At 41.2% G+C, this 21,679-nt stretch overlaps 1 protein-coding gene across 9 annotated transcripts in view; it reads right to left on the reverse strand.

Moving 5' to 3' along the window:
- The window catches only part of IL15 (interleukin 15), a 73,777-nt gene that overhangs the window by 45,949 nt on the left and 6,149 nt on the right, over nt 1–21,679 (reverse strand). For 4 of the 9 annotated variants that reach the window (XM_014595664.3, XM_014595667.2, XM_019489771.2 and 1 more), the window contains 2 exons: nt 13,057–13,169; nt 6,571–6,636 (listed from right to left, as the gene is read on the reverse strand). In XM_014595664.3, the coding sequence (XP_014451150.1) occupies nt 6,571–6,636; nt 13,057–13,128 (138 nt within the window). In that variant the 5' untranslated portion in view covers nt 13,129–13,169. Of the gene's footprint in view, nt 1–6,570; nt 6,637–13,056; nt 13,170–15,308; nt 15,637–17,199; nt 17,392–21,679 lie in introns of those variants that run through there. The other 5 variants (XM_014595663.3, XM_019489774.2, XM_019489772.2 and 2 more) reach the window with 3 other exon arrangements.

Genomic DNA, 21,679 nt, shown 5'->3' on the forward strand with positions numbered 1-21,679 from the left:
TACACAGGAGCAGTATCCTCAGTTTGCTACTTTTTGTTTATAGTTTTACAGGCTCAGGCTCTAATATTTATGATTATGATTCAAAATATTTAAGATTAGTTTCAGTAAGGTATACTTGAGCATATGCATAAATTTAAACAGTGCAGTTATACACATACTTAAGTGTCTTACTAACCAAGGCCTGAAGAATGTAACATGAATTTATTTTAGGTTAATGGTGACAGTCTTTACACCAGAAAATCCCTCTTCTCCAGACGTTATTGACTGGATTTATTCAGAGCTAATCTCTAAAGAGAGTAATTTATTCCAGACCCAAAAAACAAAACTTAAAATGAACCCAAATCCCTATGTTAAAATGGAATTAAGGTTATATGTCCATAATTTAAGGTAAAAAGAATTACAGAGGTATTGTAATTCCCACTAAGTATAGCAAAACTTAAACCTTTTCTATATTAACATCATGGACTAATCATATAGAGGCGTTTCAATTTTTGTGGTCCAAGATGAGAATGAACTGATTTTTAAATAAATATTACAGATAGTTGTTTCTTTTTTGTATGCATGGTATTGGTATAGGGCAGAGTTTACATTGTTTGAGTATCTTAACATATTTGGATTTCTTTTCAATGTAACCTTAACTTTTAATTTCCTGCATTCATGACCCTCTGTTTAGGGTTAATTGTAATATGTAATGAGTTTAAACTCTAAGATAGTGACACATGCTTTCAGTCTTTATGTAGATTTTAGTCTAGGGATTTGTTTGTCTTTTTAAAAAATGCCATTATCCAAACTTAAAAAGAAACTAGTAGAGAATGCTTCCATGAACATATCTAAATGATTTGAAGATATATAGTATCGATTATAAATGTATTATTTAATATTTCTTTTAAGTCTTAAGGAAAGTCCACCAGTACATCAAAACACTATAAAACTGTCACCACCAGTATTGCAGCCAGTTAAGTGGGGTATACACCTGAGGCCCCTAACAGATGTTAGTTTACATGTATGGCAGGAAGCAAGATTGTGAGATCAAACATCAGATCCCACTGTGCCATATTGCCAGTGTAGAAGGCTCCCCCTGCACCAGCAAGTAACAATCTTGGCTTCCAGTGCTTCCCACAGCTGGGAGCTCAGGGGTTAAATTGTGGTCTCCCAGGCTCCTACCTGGCTGCTGTTCTCCCCATCACCCCCATCACTCCAGCTGACCTTGGGCTCCCACTTCATAGTTTCATAGTAGCTAGGGTCAGGAGGGACCTGAATAGATCATCTAGCCTGACCCCCTGCCACAGGCAGGAATGAATGCTGGGTTCACAAGACCCCAGACAGGTGATTGTCCAACCTCCTCTTGAATTTGCCCAAGGTAGGGGTGAGGACCACTTCCCTGGGAAGTTGGTTCCAGATTTTGGCTACCCTAACTGTAAAATATTGCCTTCTGATCTCCAGAAGGAGATCACCATGCTGCTTTTTCATTCTACAGCTGCTGCTGCCAACCTCCACCCCAGAGGTGAGGCACTGTGGCAAGTGGTACAGGGAGCTGAGCATAAGTCTGGGGCTGCTTTTGGGGGGGGGGGGTGATCAGGGCCATTCATAGGGGATTGTGCCCGCATAGTGAGATGGTGGGGTGGTGCTCTGTGCTGTGGGTTGGGGGAGAGTGGGTGCCCATAAGGGTGCGCATTGCACCAAAGGAGGAGGGACATCACTCTGGCAGTCCCACACATTAAGGGAAGTCAGGAGTGAGCTTGCATGCCAGCATGGTACAATGGGAGACAGGGGGCCTGGTGTAGCAGTGGAGGGTGGGAGTGCCCACACGGATGCATGGTGTTGCAGGAGGGTGGGGAGGGAATGTTTACACAGGTCAATGGCCTGTGGCTTGATTGGTGTGGCCTGCACTGTGTATGTCCCCCAGGGCATGCAGTCCCCAAGATCTTAGAAGTTAGACAGCCCTGCCTTATTGCACAATGAAACTAAGACAGAAGAACTGTGGGGAGTCTTTCTAGCCATTACATTGAAGCTAATATGCAGTGATAAAGTGAGTCAGACCTTGTCAGCTACATATAATCTCCCTAATAACTTTAAGTTGTTGCTACCAATAACAGTTTTACATGCAAATTAAGCAGGAGGAGGCTGATTGGTTCAGTTACCTTCAGTGTCATCACAATAGCCTGACTTCGTGGTCTTTATAATCAAAACTAGATACAAAATAATGGGGCTGTCAAACAGTTAAAAAATGTGATCATGATTAGTTATGCAATTAAAAAAATTAGTCACAATTAATTGCAATTTTAATTGCACAGTTAAAAACTCAAAATTACGCACAAAAACTCAAAATTATGCAAAATTATGCAGCTACTTTGTATGGTTGGGGGTTGGGTGTGGGGTGTGTGCATTGGGGGAATTTCATAGAATCATAGAAGTAGGGTCGGAAGAGACCTTGTAGATCTTCAAGTCTGACCCCCTGCCTGGGCAGGAGGGAAACTGGGCTCAAGTGACCCCAGCCAGGTAGGCATCGAGCCACTTCTTAAAGACCACCAGGGTAGGAGCCAGCACCACTCCCCTTGGAAGTTGGTTCCAGATCCTAGCTGCCCTAACTGTGAAGTAGTTCCTATGGATGTCTAATCTAAACCTACTCTCCAACAACTTGTGGCCGTTATTCCTTGTTATCCCGGGGGGCACTAGGGGAAACAAGGTCTCCCCAAACCCTTCTGGTCCCCTCTATTGAGTTTATAGACGGTCACCAGGTCCCCCCTCAGCATTCTCTTGGGAAGGTTGAACAGGTTCAGGTCCCGTAGCTTCTCATTGTAGGGTCTGCCCTGCTATCCCTGGATCATGCAGGTGGTCCTCCTCTGGACCCTCTCAATGTTGTCCACATCCCTCTTGAAGTGGGGTGCCCAGAACTGGACACAGTACTCCAGCTGTGGCCTGACCAGTGTCGCGTAGAGGGGGAGGATCACCTCCTTGGCCCTGCTTGAGATGCACCTGTGGATACACGATAGGGTCCGGTAAGCCCTGTGGACTGTGACCTCGCATTGTCGGCCCATGTTCATCTTGGAGTCAGTGATGACTCCAAGATCCCTTTCTGCCTCTGTGCTCTCAAGAAGGGAGTTTCCCATCTTATAAGTGTGTTGCTGGTTACTACTGCCCAAGTGCAGCACCCTGCACTTGTCTGTATTGAAATGCATCCTGGTTTTGTTAGCCCACCCTTGCAACCTATCCAGGTCTTTCTGCAGTCTTTCCCTCCCTACTAGCATGCCCACCTCACCCCAAATTTTGGTATCATCAGCAAATTTGAACAGGTTGCTTTTCACCCCGTTATCCAAATCGCTGATAATTTGTGAAGTTGTGGGGGTGTGTGTGGGGTTTGGAGCAAGGGGGCTGTCCCCACATGCCCTGGTGAAATGCAGGGTGCTGTGGGTCAAGACTTAGGGGCAGCAGCAGATCTAGGGGGGCTGTGGCTTGGGAGTGAGAAACAGACACACACATACAGATACAGACCCACACAGACACACAGCACCTGGCAGGTAAGTCTGTGGAGGGGAAGGGGTGGGGGGAGAGGGAAAGGGTGGGAAGGCAGATCAAGGCTCCCAAGGTGAGGGAGGGAGTGGGGTGGGGACAGGGACAGGGACTGCAGTGAATAGGGACCCAGGGCTGGGGCAGGTCATGGAATGGAGCCATGGGTGGCTCATTCGGGCATGCTGGGGGGGTGAATCCCTGCCACTGTGCACAGTGCACACCCCTGGGGGTGGCATGGCAAAAAGATTAATGCAAGAACTGATTAACATGTTAATCGTGCATGTTAACTGTGATTGACAGCCCTAAAAGATAATTAATAATTTAACTTTACTACTACACTGTTTTTTCATATATAGCCTATACAAATATCTCAAATTATTTCACCACAGAAAAGGTTTGAAAATTTTATTTTATTCCTTTATTTATATAATTTAAGAAAAATCACTGATATATATCCAAAATTTCTGAAATAAAATTAATTAAAAGCTGGGTTATCTCAAAGCCGTTACCAAGTGTTTTTATAAAATCATGACAGTGTGTTCAGTATTCACAGAGAAAGTGCTGTAAGTTGGGGAACATACATATATAGCAAGGAGAATCCTTACTTTAAGTGCAAAATGGATCTAAACTTTAACTCTGGACATGCAATTAGAACCAGAGCCACAATTAAACGGTTGAAATAACATTTCTAAATATCATTGATGCCATTTATAGATTATGTTAGGAGGGTGGACTGAAAGTATGAAAATAACATCTGTGGACAGGGACCATCTTTTGGTAATGTGTTTGTATGTGCCTGTCACCACTGAGCTTCATCTTTGACACCATTACATCCCATCACAATAATAAAAATAATTCAAAATATGTTAGTGCTCTTTCTAGCTTGCTATTTAAAGATCTGAGGTGATTTTCAGTGGGACTTGTATTCCTATGTCACATAATAGCTTCTGAAAATCTGATCCATCAGCTTTGAAGTGACAGTTTATAGTCCAATAACATGGGGGTTTTTTGTATTTTATTTATATGTGTTGAAGAATTAGCTGATTATTGATATTCTAATATAATAAAAGCCTAATTCTAATATAATAAAAGGTAAAGAAGACTGATCTATCAGGCCATGGGCAGATTTAGGATTTTGGAAAGGATATTAAAGAGAAACTACAAGCCTTACTAATATACTAGTGGCCTGGCACTTTATTATTCATTTTAGGTTCAAAGCAAAACCAAATTTATCTTTACTGGAATGTGCACTAATTGCTAGATTATATATTAAGTTTAAAAAACGCAACAAACTAGGCAAAAATAGTCAAAAGAAATTATGTTATTAATCCTTTAGACACTATTTAAATGTGAATCTCTTATTCAGATTTGTAGAACAAAATATAGCCTCCTGGAGCATCCTGACAGTGCATCCAATGCAGCACTATCATTAATGTGCACATTTGATTTAAAGTTCACCTGAGTTAATGTTACCACAACTGAGTTAAGGTTTTTAGCTAGAGATATAACAGTCTGCCAGGCTTTGAAATTGAAGAGAGAGATTACCAGGAATGGTTAACAACTAGCAAAATTGAAGAACAAAGGATAGGGTGATTGGTGGAACATCAAGACCATTCAAAAGGAGAGAGGGTCATTATCACTTGTGGAATGATGAGTTCAGAAGGGATTAGGTAAATTATAATGAGCCATGAAGTCAATTGACTCCCTTGCCACTGCCTAAATTGAAATTCTGCTGCCTTTCCCAGGCAGTTGGGTGGAACAGAAATCAAAGCGGGTGGCAGGTGCAGCTACAAATTACACATTACACCCTTCCTAGTTCCTCCCCTGTATCAGGCACCAAATCAAACACATTTTACTAACATGTCTATCAGGAAACTTCTTCAATCCTTACATTTCAAATAATCAAAATCTTTTTATTACATATGGGACAAAGAAAGTTATGAATTTACAAGCTTGTAATGGCAGGGAGAGGGCATGGGTGGCTAAGGAAGGATAGATACCATTGAGTTTTAATGGAGTAATATACTCTATAAAATATTATTAATTATTGTTTCTTATATAGTCAATCAGACCTATCAACACATGAGTAAGGAAGACTACAATACATTAATGGGAAAGTCTAGTTGTTAATTTATATGGTTCAGTTGTACTAGTTTCCAGGTTTATTTTAGTCATCTCTCATTGTTTGCATTAATGTTGTTATGCAACTAGGAAGCACAAAATTAATTTCAGATAGCTTTAAAATGAAACCTATTCAGAAGCACCTGAGATGCACTTCTTGGAAAGTTAAAAATAATTTTAAAAATACTAAATTCTAGACCCAGCATAATTATGAAACAGTATTAATCTGAGCTGAAGTAAGAGTGGATAACAAAAGGGGAAATTATTTTAAACTATGTGAATAAGAGTACTAGGAAAATGTGTGTGTGTGAGAAACAAAATCACTGGTCCTTCCCATTCAAAACAACATTCTCTAAAGTATATATTATATAGTTTTAGTACTTTTAATAAAAAAAGCTGTGGAAGAATGTTAAAAGCATTATTTTAATGCAAACATCTACCACAAATATCTTTATGGCAGTAGTTCCCAACATTATTAGACTTGAAGCACCCCTCAGAAAATGTCAGATCTTAGTTTTCACTTCTGTTTTACTTTAGAAAAATGATAGAGAAATTATTTTATTGCAAAAAAAATCAGAGCGACCACAACAGGTCAGAATGTTGTTGACACTGTAGTTTCCTGTCTGAAATCTCATGGTATCTCTGGTGAATCATGTGGAGGTGCTCCCACACTTAGCAATACAATTATTGCATGGCACCCTTAAAAGGATCTCATAGCACCCCAGAGCAACACAGCACTCTGGCTGAGAATCATTGTTTTAGAGGGTGATAGGAGATACAGAAATCATCTCAATCACCAAAATGTAGTGATCATTACCAGTGTAGTGATAGAATATAAATTGTAACATACAGCAATACTTTGTAGTAATTTATGATATGAAGTGAAAGAAACTGCCAAATCATTGTTTCTCCAATTTAGCTCCTGAAAACCTGGCTTACCTTTCCTGTGGAGAACTGTGAAGAAGAAATCCTTATGCCAGATTTGGAGAGACTGAGTTTAATTACCTAGGAAGAAGTTTTGTCAAGACATTGAGATTATCAACTCAACTTTTTCAAAAGGTATCACAAGACTTTTAAAAACCACAAATGGTCTGGTACATTGTTCTATGTTGTATAGCAAAGATTTATGTTCATAGCACTTGGCCCTTTAATAATTTATTTGGTGCTTGAATGACATCAGAGTTGGAGAGAACATATCAACTCCTGAATCACTTTAGATAGCCTACAAGGTTGGGGGGGGGGGGGGGAAGGAGGGGTGCTGTGTGTGAATTTTTGTGGAGTAACTCATTTGAAATAATTGCTTCCACATGGCTAGGTTCAACCTATTTCCCTTTGATTCAAAGGGCTTACTACCCTTTGAATCTCTACATCTATATATCACTGTTGCAGAGCACTTAGGTGCACTGCTCCTAAGAAGGGAGAAAACTGCTAGGGAAAGAGCCCTAGCAGTGAGTGACAAGCCCAGCTGCTGGTTGCCAGGGCAACCAGAGGAGGTCAGCTGACCAGAAGGGGCAGGGCCTGGCTCTAATATAAAGCCCATGGGCTGAAGCCAGGCTAGCAGTTCCCTGCCAGCAGCCAAGGGGGAAGGAGCTCTCTCAGGGAAGAGAGGGGAAACCTGATGAAAGGAGCAGCATCTGACATAGCTGAGGGATGGAGTATTCCCCGGTAGGCTGGAATGTTGTTATAGCCTGGCGGCTTCCGTTTAAGTTATAGCCGAGGGGCTTGCGTTTTGTTGGCTGTTTGTTACTAGTGGTTTGGGTGAGGCTATTAGGGGTTGGAGGAGGCCTCATAGGGGACTTACAACAGTGTGGAGACCCTAGCGCCAGCGAGGGCACAGAATTTGGGGTGCACTGACCCCAGCCCCAGGAGAGGGGGCAGCACTTGAGAAGCCCCAGGAGAGGGGGCAGAGCAAGACAGGGCCACGCAGGGCCCAGAAAGGACAAGAGGGCCATATTTTAACAAGGCTGTGACCAAACAATGTCAATTCCATCTGAGGCTTGGGGCGTGGTAAAGGGGTGGTTGGAGCCACACATAGCCCATAAGGCTAGGGTGCCCCTGAAGCACCCATTGGGAAGCAGGACCCACGAGGGGTCTGGGAAACCACGGGGTCCGAGTGTCCAGCAAGACGTGACCAAGAGGGCATAAAAGGCAGCCTCCCAAATACATTTTGTCATCAAAGATGTGGCGGGCAAGGGTCGAGGGTGCCCATTGGATCAACTTGCACGGTAAAGGGGGCCTTAGGGAGATCACGGCCATCCTACTGGACCCCACGTCATGACAATCACTAATACTTGCTATGTTGCATTTTCTCTTTCTGTATCTGCCACTTAGATAAACCTTACAACATATTTATTTAACCAACATAGTATCATTGTTGAATCAGCAGAGAGCAGCAGCTGATGTGGGGAATAGAGCTGGGTCTACAATGGGAGTAATATAGTTGGGGATGGTCCTGCTTTGAGCAGACGGTTGGATTAGATGACCTCCTGAGGTCCTGTCCAATCCTAATTTTCCATGGTTCTGGAGAGGGTGATTCTTTGACCAATGAAGAAATCTCTTCTGTAGCTTACATTCTATTGGCAAGAATGCCATTTGAATATACACGCTAAGGTGTAGAGATTGACAGGAGGGAGAAAAAACATTAAATAAGATGTAAATGAAGAGTAGGAAGTTGCTGGTTTGGCCAGTGACTGTAAGGTATGAAAATATTCAAAGAATAATCACTGTAGAGCTTAAACTTGTGACCCTTTTCATAATTTGTTTTGACATATGCTTACGTATATTTTAGCATTCTGCTAGCTGCTGGTAATGCAGGACTGGGCAAATCTCCTCTCCCCCAGTATCAGTTCCATATGGATACAGAAGTCATAGCTGCCATAAAGCCAAAAAAAGTATCTGACTGAGAGGTATACCTGTATGCATTCTAGCTTTTAAACATGAAGGTGACATACTGTTATCGTGATTCCAAAACAGTAGAAGGCATGTGTATAAATAGGCTAATCCAAATGTGAAGCAATAAAAGCATAAAAGAGAAAGTCAGCAACTGATGCAGGCAGAAACATTAATTCAAAATATGGATGCGCCTAGATTGTATTTTTCCCTTGACTAAATAATCCAAACTGAATTTATTTTTAAAACTGGAAGAAGACAACAATGATGTCTTGCTAAAAAGACATCCCAGTAGGAGCCACCAGTCCCCCCAGACACACAGCCCATCATGCAAGGGGCTGCCAATATAAAGGCAAGCAGGCAAGATGGCTCCCTGTTGTGCAGCCCCATCTCTTTCCACCAATCAGAAGTGAGGGGTGGGGTTGCATGATGGACAGCTTGTTCAACCAATCAGCAAGGAGGGGTGGGGCCATATGATAGACAGCCCTGTCTGCCAATTAGCCATGGGGGCAGGGGCTACCAGGAGCCCTCACCCAATCAGAGGTGGTGGGCTGGTATGATAAGCCTTCAAAAATGGTGGCCTGCCCCATGATCTGCCCATGAAATCGGCTGGCCACTTCTTCAAGTTGGATAGACCCCTATGCATAAGATTTCTTTTGTTCCAATCCTCCAATTTGTCTAGATCGCTCTAAATCCTAGCCCTAGCTTTCATCTTATCTACTACTTCCCACAGCTTGGTGTCATCTGCAAACTTACTGAGTGTGTACTCCATCCCATCTTCCAGAACATTGATGAAGATATTGAACAAAACCAGCCCCCGGACTGACCCATGGAGCACTCTAGTTGATACTGACTGTCTGCTGGACATCACGCCCTTGATTACTACCCTTTGGGCCCAACAACCCAGCCAGTTTTCTATCCACCTTACAGTTGATTCATCCAACCCATACTTATTTAGCCTGCTTGCGAGAACATTGTGGAAGACCTTATCAAAAGCCTTGCTAACATCAAGGTATATCGCAACCGCTGTTCTCCCCACATCCATTGAGCTAATGATCTCATCACAGAATGCAACCAGGTTGGTATCTCTTGATGTATGCCTCAAGTTTTTGGGTTTGTTTTTTGTTTCGTTTTTCTTTTCGAAGAACTATGAGAATGTCTGAAACTTTTTGGAAACTACTGATTCCCATGAAGCCTTGCATATTTTGACCACTAAAAGAGTGGAAAATGTATCTTTGGATTGTGACCTTCTAGGTAAATTGCAGAAGCTTGGAAGGATATCAAGAAATGTTCTCCACGTGAATTTTAAGTATCTGGGGTAAGTATTTTAGTCATGTTCCACTTTGTAATATAGAAGTACTATAGAAGGATATAACTAATATGGATCATAATATGCTACAAAACAAATGTTTAATGACAGGGAAAACAGGAGAGAATAGTAAACAGTTGAAAAGACCATTCTTCTTGTTGAAGTGTGGCTTTTTCCTTAGAAACTGCATTTTGTATCACAAACAGCTGACCACAAGAAATATGTATAATGCTTCTTTTTTTTCTCATCAAGAGAGAAATCCTAGCATTTCCTGAAAACTAACACTAAAGTTTACTGACTCATCTAAATATGGAGAATTAAAAAGATAATACTAGAAACAAGGATTCCACAGATAAGAACAAAGGCCTAATAAACCTGTTCTATGTTTCCTAGTACTCATGAGTGAATAAATTAATGTATCATGATATTTAAGTAGGATTTTAAAAAGGAAATTTCAATAGCTTTCATAATTCACAATGCAAAGATAAAGTTAATGAAAACAGAATGAATCTACAGATACATTGGCCAAATTTCCTTTAGGCATATGACTAAACAATTCATAGTACTTTATAAGGTCCAGGAAATGATAGCAACATAGTAAGCCACATTTTCTATGGCTCCTCTAGTAACATGAATGGAATTACATAATTATGATATCCCTTTTCAAATTCACCAAGAATACAGCAGAATAGGAATTGGTGATCAGCAACTGAAAAAAATTTATTCAAGTAGAATGAAAACAATATTTTCAAAAAACAAATTCTTTCTGAAGTTTTTACAAAAAGCAAAACAGTACTAGAGAAAGACATGTGCTCATTTAAAGTTGGTAGATTCAAAAAGATATAGACTGAAATAATACAAATATAGCATATAAATATAATATTGAAGGGCTCACACAATGTTACACATTTATTCATCTCATACTCGGGTAAAAATACCCCAAAGACAAGTAGACCCAATTAATAAATTGATTGCCACCAAAACATAAGACACAAACTCATTTTCTGAGGCTATTTACAGCTTTCTGAAGATTCATACATCACACACTAGTGGTTATAATGGTAACTGGCCCCTAGATCACATCAACTTCATCTCCCACCTCTTTTGCATGGTACATGGTGGTCTCCAATAATAGTTGATAGCTGACAGTGATCCATTGGTCTAGGTAATTTGGGAACCACTTAACATGTGTAGACCACTAATAGGAGCAATTAACCCACTGATTCAATTTCTCTCATTAGTAGGTCTCAAAAACAAACCTAGTTAACCCCAAAGTAATTACAAGGGATGAATCCATCATGCTTTTTGTTGTTCCAGAACTTGACCTCATGGTAATCAAACCATCAGTGAACTGCAGAGTTGCAGACGTAACAAGAAACAGCTGATCAAAGAACAACTTGTTTAGCATTGCGATATGTTGCAAAACATGTGGTAGCATTCCATAGTTGATGAAATCCTAACCAGTGAATCTTTAAGAACTTTCTTACAGTTTATATCCAAAGCTTTAGATCCTCTTAGGAATCTTAGGGCCTTGTTACATAGTAATTTTGGGCAGCTTCTGGAGCTCCTAACCCCTAAATTGTCTGCATTTTAAGGCATTAAAGCACTCATTATACATTCAAAGTTATGCCACTCTCAGTTCCTGTTCCATTAAGATGTAGCCACTCTCCACAGATGTGCATAGGCTGTGGAAGGGGGGGCTAATGGGACTCAACCCTGCCAAATGCCAGGGCAGCCTAGCCTCATGCTATTGGAGCAGGGGGGAGGGGCACGCCAGGATCTTAGCTGGTCCAACATACCGGTAAGTTTCTTTTGACTGTCCGGGCTTAGAAGGGACAGATCAAAACCCTCTCTGTGCAGGAGGGAGCAGAGTTGGGGCAGGAGCAAATCATTCACCCCTGCCCCACTCCCTGCTGCACTGTGGAGATTGCCCCACACCCTGGCTGGGTTGTGGGGCAATGGGAGCCCACTGGGTTTTCCAGGGGCATGGGCAGGTAGCTCCCACCACTGCACACACTGCAGGGGAGCCAGGGAGGGGGGCACACTCCCCTCCATTGGCTGCCTTGCACCACACCCCTGAACGAGCCACTGGATTCTGACTGCCCCATGACCTGGGCCAGCCAGGGCCCCATTCATGGCAAATGGGGCCCCAGCCAGGTCTTGGGACAATTGGAGCCTGGCGGCTCCTCCAGCAGGGGCTGGCCATGGCTCCCAATTTTTGCATGGGGCAAGGGCAGGCTACAGCTGCGCTCTGCCTGCTCTCCACATCCGTACCTCCCTGCAGCCTTTGAAAGTGGCGCCATGTGCCCTTCTGCCCAGCCCGTACAGCAGCAGGACACACATGGTGCCATGCTGCTTTCAAAGGCTGCAATGAGGGGTGGAGGCGGGGAGCAGGTACAGCTCAACCGTAGCCCACCCTTGCCCCATGCAAAGATCGGCTCCCTGGTGCCATGGCTCTGGAGGATCTGCCAGACTCTTCCCAGGGCAGGGTGTGCGTGGGTGTCCCAGGGGCTCCATCCCCTTTGGCTTGGCAGCACAGTAAAGGCTGGCCCCGCTCAAAGTCTGGGCCCCCCCAGGTGATGCAGGACTGGAGCTGGGCCAGGACCAGTGCCAAGAGGCAGCCAGGGATGGTGCATTGTTTGGGGGTGGTGGACACCGGCACTGGGCAATGACCCCTGGCGCAGGGGAAGGGGCAGCCACACAGGTACAGCAGACCCCAACCTCAATCCCTACCTGCTCCCAGCCCCAACCTTGCTCCCTTCCCCTGCAGACATTGGGGGGGATGGGGTGCATGCATGCACATGAGTGCTCAGTCCCGCCCAAAAATTTTTTTCCCTCTGCCTATGCAGATGCGCCACCTGAGTTGAAGTCCCCCAGTATCCCAGGATCTCTCACATCCCCACTTGTAGGGATAGAAGCCTGTTCTGGGTCACCAGCCCTCTAGTGGCAACTCACAGCTATAGCTCCTAGTCTTGCCCCTGCTCACCAGGTCTCTGGTGCTCAATATAAAATGGTAACAAACGACTTGAAATAAAATTAAGAATCTCCAGCATTTTTTATACTTTTGGTATGAATGGATAATAATGAGCGGAAAAGTGCAAGAGAAAACTATTTGAACATTTTGAATATGCTGCATTATCTGGTTCCTTTCTTTCCTAAGAGAAAGAAGATATAAAATATATTTCAAGTTTTTTGAACTGCATAATACATTTTTAAATGGTACTTACTTGATTCTCTAGCCTACTTGAGTCTCCAACAAAGTTCCACATGCCAGCTCCAGCATATACTGGCTGACGCATCTTTCAGCACAAAAGCAACATGCTTATATCAGGGGAGTACACTGCAAGACATAGAAGGGGAAAAAAAGAGTGGAATACAGTTCTGAATGCCTCTTAGTCAACCCATTATGGGCATTCAAAAGTCACTGAAGTTATGCTTTTAACCTCTGCCAATTACCTTTAAATCTTCCACAGACAGGAAAAACAAGACAGCTCAGATATTTATTTGCTAGGCATTAGAAACCCATCTTGACCCTGAAATCTTTAAATGCTGTAGTGTTTCATTTGTTTCTAGAAATAGTTTGTGCAAGAGTGATGATTTTTTTTTTTTTTTTTTTTTTTTTTTTTGTGACTGGTGATTGGCAAAAGAGCAGTATTATGACATGCACAGCATGGTCCTCTGCTTCATGTAGTATCAAGACTGTTTTCCTAATGATAGTAGAATTTTATTCTTTTTTCTAATGACTATAAGACCTTGCCACAGAAAGTTATTTTAATAGTTGCTCCCTACACAGACAGATGTAGGGAAATTCTTATTGTTCTCAGCATTTTATTAAAGGATCTAAGCCATAATAAAGGAGGCATTTTTCATAGTGGCTAGGCCAGTAATCCTTAATTAGCTTGCCAACACTGTTTCCTCTCCCTTCTCCCAGCTTCATTTAAGCAGTGCTTCTGCAGTAGACTCAGTATAACAGGTGCCCAGCCAGAGTCTCCAGTCACCCTGTAATGTCTCTTACCCTCAGGATTTAGTTGGAAGTTAGTCACCTAAGTTAAAAAAGGGAAAACCCTGCTCAGCAGCTGTATAACCCTGGAAACCCTCATACTCATGAAGCATTTCCTTGTTTCACATGAAATTTCCCTATGCATCTGCAGTTCTGCTTTCTGTGCATTCCTAGAACTAATAGTCTTAGCATGAAGTACCTCCTGCTCCCCAGATCCAATGGGCTCCCAAAACTAGGGAAGTAAAACCTAAGGCCACTGAGGTCCTCAATAGAGTCAGCACGCTCTGAGCCATAGGCAACATGTGGGGGGGCCACAGAGGGGCATGTGCTCCCCCTGAGATTGGTCGTTGCCAGCACTTCTGGTTTTGTTGGCGGTGCTTCTGGGGTCGACGATCAGTTGCTGAGGGACCACCCCCAAGTCAGCAATTGGCTGCTGGTGCTCCCCTCTCTCCCCGAGTCAGGAGGCACCAGTTGCCGCTGCTCTGAGCACATGGAATGGAATATATAGCAGCAGTTAAAGACAAAACACAACAATTATGGCCAGTCACAATCATGTTTGTTAAGTATTGAAGAAGAAAGAAGTGATACGTGTGCTCACCTTTTACACAATGGTTTACTGGCTCGAGTTTAAGTCTAAGTTTCCCTTAGCCCGAGGGAGATGTGAGTATGTATCACTCTCATGGCAAGAGCCCTAATCATTAGGCTATAGGATAGGTTGTATGGGAACAGTTTTCACTCCTCCTGTTGAAGTTGGGTCAGTTGGTAGCCAAGAATGCAAGAGTCAAGGGGCCAGAAAGAAGCTAACCAGAAAGGTGCTTGATTAGCTCAGTTTAGAGTGAACTCATCTGGGCTGGCGGGAAGGGAGCATGAGACAGTGGGGAGTGGATTCCTGGGTTCCTCTTTGTGCTTTCAGGATTACTGCTGTGTTTTATCCCATGCCTATTTATCATAAAATGTAGAAATCGTTCAAGGAAGCAGGGACCAGAAGCTAGAACTCTCCCTCCCCAACATTGTGCCCTAACCAATAAGCTATAGCATCATGTTTCCTCTTGTTTGCATTCCTTCTGGCTCTATCACTCTCTGCAACCCAGAGAGCCAGCTTCTTTCAACAAAGAGAACAGGTGGTGCCCTTACATAGCCTATTCTGTGGCTCAGTGGTTAGGCCATTCTCCTGTGAGGTGGAAGATGTGGGTTTGAGCTCCTTCAGGCTAAGAAAGACCTAGAACTCAGGTCTTGCTTCTAATTCAATGGTGTAACCATTAGGATGTTATATAAAGGCACATAGCAGATGCTCCAGGGGACTGGAGCAGTGGGGCAAAGCCCATTCTCTCAAGCAAGGACTCTGGATCACTGACAGGTGTTCAATTCTTGTGAGAGAGTCTCTCTCAGGGGAGATCTTCTAGGTGCCAACCTGGAAGATCTTTTTCCCAGAGTGGACATGCTTCCCCTTGGAGAAATTGAATGAATGTTTGTACACACCTCATTTCTACTAGGAGATTGGTGATTCTTCTCTTAGTAAAGTAGTGTCTGTAAATAGTTTTAACACCTGTGCTTCCTTTGTTGCAGGAGGTAGAAACAGTGCAATGAATGCTGGAGAGAACTGCAGACAAGAAAAATGAGGGTCTCAGGTCTGAGGCAGTTGAATGCTGACCTGTGGAACTAGATTCTACCCTTGCCACTGCTCAGAGTTTGTATGTGGTAATAGTTAAATTATTTAACCCCAAATTGCCACAGGTGGCCACATAATTCATGTTCTTCATTTTCTGTGTGCTCTAGTTAAAATACCTGGGCCCTGACTTGCAGGAGCGCTAACACTGCCAGCTGCAGTTGGAATTATTCAGATCTGTATCTGAATATACAAACTGAATTTTTTCCAACTAAATTTTTGGGGGGAAAAACCACTGGGAACCACAAATTGGCACCAAAAAAAAAAAACCTGGGCTATTCAGCCAATGGGATGAATGAAGCTAAAATAATACTGAATAGCAGCTTACTGAGTTAGGCTATGTATCCTGTACAATGAATAAAACCGGAAATACATTACATGCAATCATGTCATTAGACACCATATACTAATGCATGCTTTCTAGAAGGCTTAATATTGTTTAAAATAGAATTTATTTAAACAGCATCAAAACAACATATGTTCTTGATTTTGCCCATCTTCTTTCTCCAACATAAATATATCACAAAACCAGACAGACAGCAGGAACCTCTAAGCATAGAACACAAAAAATATTATTCCATTTCAGCTTTCATAATAGAAGGAGCATTTCCCTCTTTGCCAATGTGAAACAGAGGATGTATCTCTGACTTACCAAAAATAGCCTAGCCTAGGGCTATTTAGAAGTAATTTATCCTGCTGCTGTTTAAATAGTTGTAATTTATCACCAGTCAGTTAACCAATTAAACCTTATTATAATAAGGTTTTCCCTTGGCTAGTTAACTTGAAAATGATGAGGAGGCTATCCAGAGAATCCAAAATGGACTCAGTAAGTTTAACACCAATAATCTGACACGAATATAGGAATAAGTCTAATCAAACTCCCTGTCCATTTTCCTCAGGTCACAGGGCAAAAATGGTGAGGTATTTTAAAAAAAAAAAAAAAAAAAAGCAAAAGTTTGAGGAACTAACTTATACAGTCTAAGCTAAAATGGATAATAGAAGTTTCAAGAAATGTCTTTATCCACTAAACAGGCTAAACTAGTAGTCTCTGGTGCTCCTTGGGAGGTATCAAACAAACTATGTTTATCACTGAACAAGATCTGGTTCTGAAGCAAGGAAGCAAGCACATAGTTAAGCAATGCCTGGAGCGTCCTATTTTGGCTGGTATACTGGCCCACTCCAATTAACATATTTCCACAAATCAAGAGAGTTAATTTGAGAGTTAACTAGAGTTTTAACTGGGAATTCCAGAATGTCTTAACATGTCTGTTACAATCAAGTAATTTGTAAAGATATACAATTCACCAAATCTGAATTCATATACTTACATAGTCATGTACTTACAACTGTCACAATTGCATGCATTTTATATACAATCTTGTTGGTCTGTAATATATATCAATTCTGATGATTTGCAAAGTTAAAAAAGGAAAGCTCCAACTACCAACCAAACTAGTAACCAAACTAAACTAGGAGGGAAATAGGCAACCCATCCTAAAGTCTACCACAGTTTACTAGAGATTAATACACAAGTGTTTACCGTGATGCTCATATCTGAGAGACCCATTGAAATGGCTAAATTGTATCAAAATGTAGATAGATATTGTTTTAAACCATTAGGTACCTTTACTAGTAACACTGAATGCTACACTTTAAATTAAAGCTGTATTTGAATCATGAGACAGATCATATATATTTCACTACCTTTTTGGATCAGTCTTCTATTCAAATATTCTTTTCCCTTTGAGACGAGCTGAAAACTTCAGTACAATAAACCCATCAGATTCCCAGCAAACCAGGGTTCACAGCTGTTGCATCTTTCCTTTTTTAGGATTGGGAGGGGATCACTGGCTTTTATTTCTCCTTACAAGAAGGGGATCAAGATTACTGTAGCTTCTGCTGGGCAAAAGTAAGATTATCATTTGTATATGAGCCAAGACTCTTAGGCAAGCTACGCAGCTTCCAATGTATCAGTCTATTGAGTTCATGCCTAGTTTCCATTCACAGTAAGCAAAAAATAAACCAAGTACAAAACACATGATATATGTCTCACATTTGAGATATAGAGGACAGATGATTAACGCATTGGAAGATTAGCATTATTTTCTCACCCAAAACAAATTTCCACTCGTGAGCTGACTCCATAATCAGGTGCAAAACTTCCATCAACATTATCATATTTTGTTTTACCAAATGTAGATGTACTGGCTTTGCAGCACTAGAGACTGAAGTACTGAATTTCTCCAGCAATTTTCTTCACAATACCCTCACTCACTTAGTGCTGTAAACTATATCCATAATGAGACTCTGTGGAAGATAACTATCAGGTCTATTCCATTCTCAGGTTTTTGGCTAAGACTGAAGCAACAGGAAAATAGTGCCACTTATGCACAGTTTATTATGTGATCAGAAATAGAAATTACAGCCACACACTTAACTTCACATATAATTTCTAAAATTGAATCTTATTTTTTTAAGATGTTAAGATTTTAAGATTCTATTTTACATTGAAAATAACAGATACTGTTTATTTAAATGAATACGTTTTATATTGACGAACAATTAAGATCTTTAAATTAATTAATCAATCAGCTATTTCTGCCATTTTATATATTTTTTATATGACAGTCTTTTAAAAATCATTCTCCATGAAAAAAATCAGTCATTCATCCCTAAACAATTTTCCAGTATCGCCATTATACAGAATTGTTAAATTATCAAACTGTGGGTTGCAGTTTATAAGATCAATAATGGCAACATGGCAACAGCTTCTAAGCTGAAGATCACCTTATTCTGGTTTTGTATACCTCTCTCATCTGTAGTATCATTAAATTGTGTAAAATGCTTTATAATGGCACCTGAATCTTATTACCTGGTGATAATAACATATTACTAAGGATGACAGTTTAAATTATATACTATACCCTGTGCTAGCAGACTACAACATCTCAATATTTTTGCTACTCTTCACTAATTTCTTAGTGAAAAAAATAGGCTTTATCCTCTCCACCTCCTGATTTCACATTGGTACTTTCTTTAGTGAACAAAAAACTGAAATGTCAGCAGAAGGGTTATTTTCCAAAGGCAGAATCACTTCAGAAGCTACATGACCACAAAAGACTATCCCTAATTATGATTCTTCAGGAGATGGGCAGGGAGGCAGGAATGACTCCAGGGCCTTGGATCTCTGAGGGCATTTATACACATGCTCTCTAAGAGCCGCTCTAATTAAAGTGCCTGGAGCATCACATGTATCAGGTACCTAATGTTTTAAAACAATACATATCTACACACTTGTTACAATTTAGCCATTTCTTGTGATTTAGCCGTTTCCTATCATAACAGTGCATGGAAGCAGCCTCACTGCATGTGTATAGGCACCCTGAAAGACTGGAAAGATAAATCCCACCCCAGACTTCCTACTTCCTGAATGTAGCTAACTGGGGAGAAATGAAATGCCACCCTAATACAGGAGCTCTGCTTTGCCCAGTTTGGACCAGTCATAGGCCACATGGTTGTCTCTGGGCCAAATGGCTTACATAGGGTACCACTGAAGAGAGTTTAGGCAGAAACTCAGGTTGCTGCTCCTATGTTCTCCTCTACCTAAAATTTGAGAACCTGGGGTTTGGGAATTGACTAACAGAATGGTTCTGAGCTCTGTGATATCTCTGGAAATGAACCCTAAATATGCAGTAGAGATGGAGGTGCATCTCATTGATGTCAGCTCATTGATCTCTGACCCTGTTCTGCAAGGGACAGAAGGTATTTGTTGTGGCACTGACAGGGACCTGTTTAGATTCTGACTTTGGTTAGAGATCATTAGTCTGCCTAGGGACAGTACATTGTACTATTCTTCTGAGCAGACATGTGTGACTCCCATATAGACCCTTGAATAATTCTGTTTGTACAGTTTTTGTCTCTGCTCAGGCAAATGTGTTGGTTTATATCTGAGTGCAGATTAATTCCTGCCACTTCAAGGCATGAGGAATACAACCAAGGAATCTGTATCTAGTTGGAGGGAAAATGGTCCTTTCAGGTATCGAGGGGCTTTCTCTTATTTCCCTGTTATGGTTCTTTCAAATGTAATGCTGTTTTTGTAGGAGGGAGGGAGAGGAATTATTTGTTTTGGGGATGATTGGAGAGGCGTGTGCACTTGGAAGGGACACTGTGGGTAGAGGAGGCGTCTCCCCTAGGTATGAGGAAGTAGGAGTGGGTGGGCATGGATGAGGTTTCTTATACCTTGATGTAAATAGGGGTTGGGAAACACAGTTGGAATTGGCTGGAGGGGTTACTCTTATGGGTGACATGGAAGCAAGAGTAGTGAGGAGGGGTGTGGTTTTCATGTTTTGGAGTGTTGTTTCCAATCTGTGGGTTGTTTGTCATGTATTGCAAGCCACTCTGAGCCTTTCTGGATAGGGCAGGATATACATTTAACTAATATTAATAACTGTTTTGAATTGGGGATCTATTTAAGGAGCTCAGTGTATCCCCAGTACTTAACTCTTCACCAGCCCCCTGTACCCCTTCCCCAAATTCTTTTTTAGTCAGAGTTGATGCGTATGTGTGTAATCATAATACTGCCCTATCTTTCTGTTCTCCCACCTAATATTTCTGACTACTGACAACCCATTGTTTCACTCTCATCACTAATTGTGATAGGCAGGCCTGGTGGCATGGCTTTAGCCATTGCCAATCAACGTGGAAATCCAAATGTTTCTGTTAACAAAACCTAGCAACATCTATGCTAGCAGAATTGCTACATTTTCTGTATTAAGATTAGTTGACCAAAAATGTGACGGGCCTTAATTATGACACTAGACTTCTCCACAAAGACCTGACCTACTAAAAAGGAGGATGCTAAGTTTTAGATCATACATAAATTAGGCTCTGTAGTCTCTGGAACAATAAGCTGACATGCAAGTGTGACTTTTCCTCATACTTTTCCTCTGTTTAATTCTTGTGAAAAGCTAGTACAGCTTTACTGTCTGTGTTTATATGATATTTTCATCTTGCACTGTCATGTCTAAAAGTCAAGATTGTAAAGCACTCTATTATTTCCAAATGGTGCTTTTCTAGATGATGCTCTGTATTGAGTATATTTTCTTTTCTTGCATGTCATTTGTTCTTGGTGGATTTTGTCTGCTTCTTTAGTCTGTTTATGGATAACAAAAGTATTATTCAGTTATTTAAAAAAAGGATTCCTAACTTTTAATTTCAGCATACTCCCTGCTCACAGAACAGATAAAACAGACAGCAGCTCAGGGTAAAAAAAAAAAAGTGGGACAACTTAAATTAGGAACAATAAAATTGAAGCACAGTGTCCACTGAGACCAATAAAATGTCATTTTAAAATGTAGTGATATGAAAATATTTAAATATATATCTATATATTTTCTTGAAGGAAAATAATGCTATACTGACTCATTACACAAGTATATTTTATAATGCATAAGAATAGATGAGTCTGGACTGCTCTGGTTCATGTTTTTTCTTGTGCCTGATATGTTTTATTACTCTTTGTTAAGTAAGCCATAATTTATCTAAACTGACATTTGGTATGGTGATTCTGTCAATACACCTGGAAGGAAAAGTGGTAACTCTAAAGATTCCTTATTTAAAACTCATCAAAGTTGGACCCCAGCCCAAGCCGTACGGCTTACTTCCTAATTTCTCCAAACAGCAAAACGAGTTTAGGAGATTTTTGAGAACTAAAGCATATGCTCAACCATAGCAAATGAAACCATTCACAGATGTCAGAACCTGATACAAAAGTGTTAACTGGAACTGATAAGCTACTGAAATGATGGTCTCAAACTTTAGCACGACCAATACAAATTCCTGAGTTGAAAAGTCAATTTCCTCAGCATCTTTTCTGACCATGCTAGACAAAGGTGTGGCAGCACAGATGTAGAAGCAAAAGATGCCATTAATAGTCATATAATTAGCCACAGCTTTTATTTCAGTAAGCTCTTGAGGGACTGAATTCCATTAGTGAGCTGTCTTGGGAAACATAAATAATAGTCAAAGGGGAGTTACTGAACATTTGATAGGAAGGTAAATAACACAAGCTGATTGTTATAACAAGCAACAAGCATGTGTTTCACCACATTTTATACCTGTATTATAATATTAGAACCAAGCACATGCATGCTCGAAACAGCAGAGGACACTACCTTGGCACAGT

Source organism: Alligator mississippiensis, chromosome 2 (assembly GCF_030867095.1).
Source record: "Alligator mississippiensis isolate rAllMis1 chromosome 2, rAllMis1, whole genome shotgun sequence".
NCBI classification, from domain to species: Eukaryota; Metazoa; Chordata; order Crocodylia; family Alligatoridae; genus Alligator; species Alligator mississippiensis.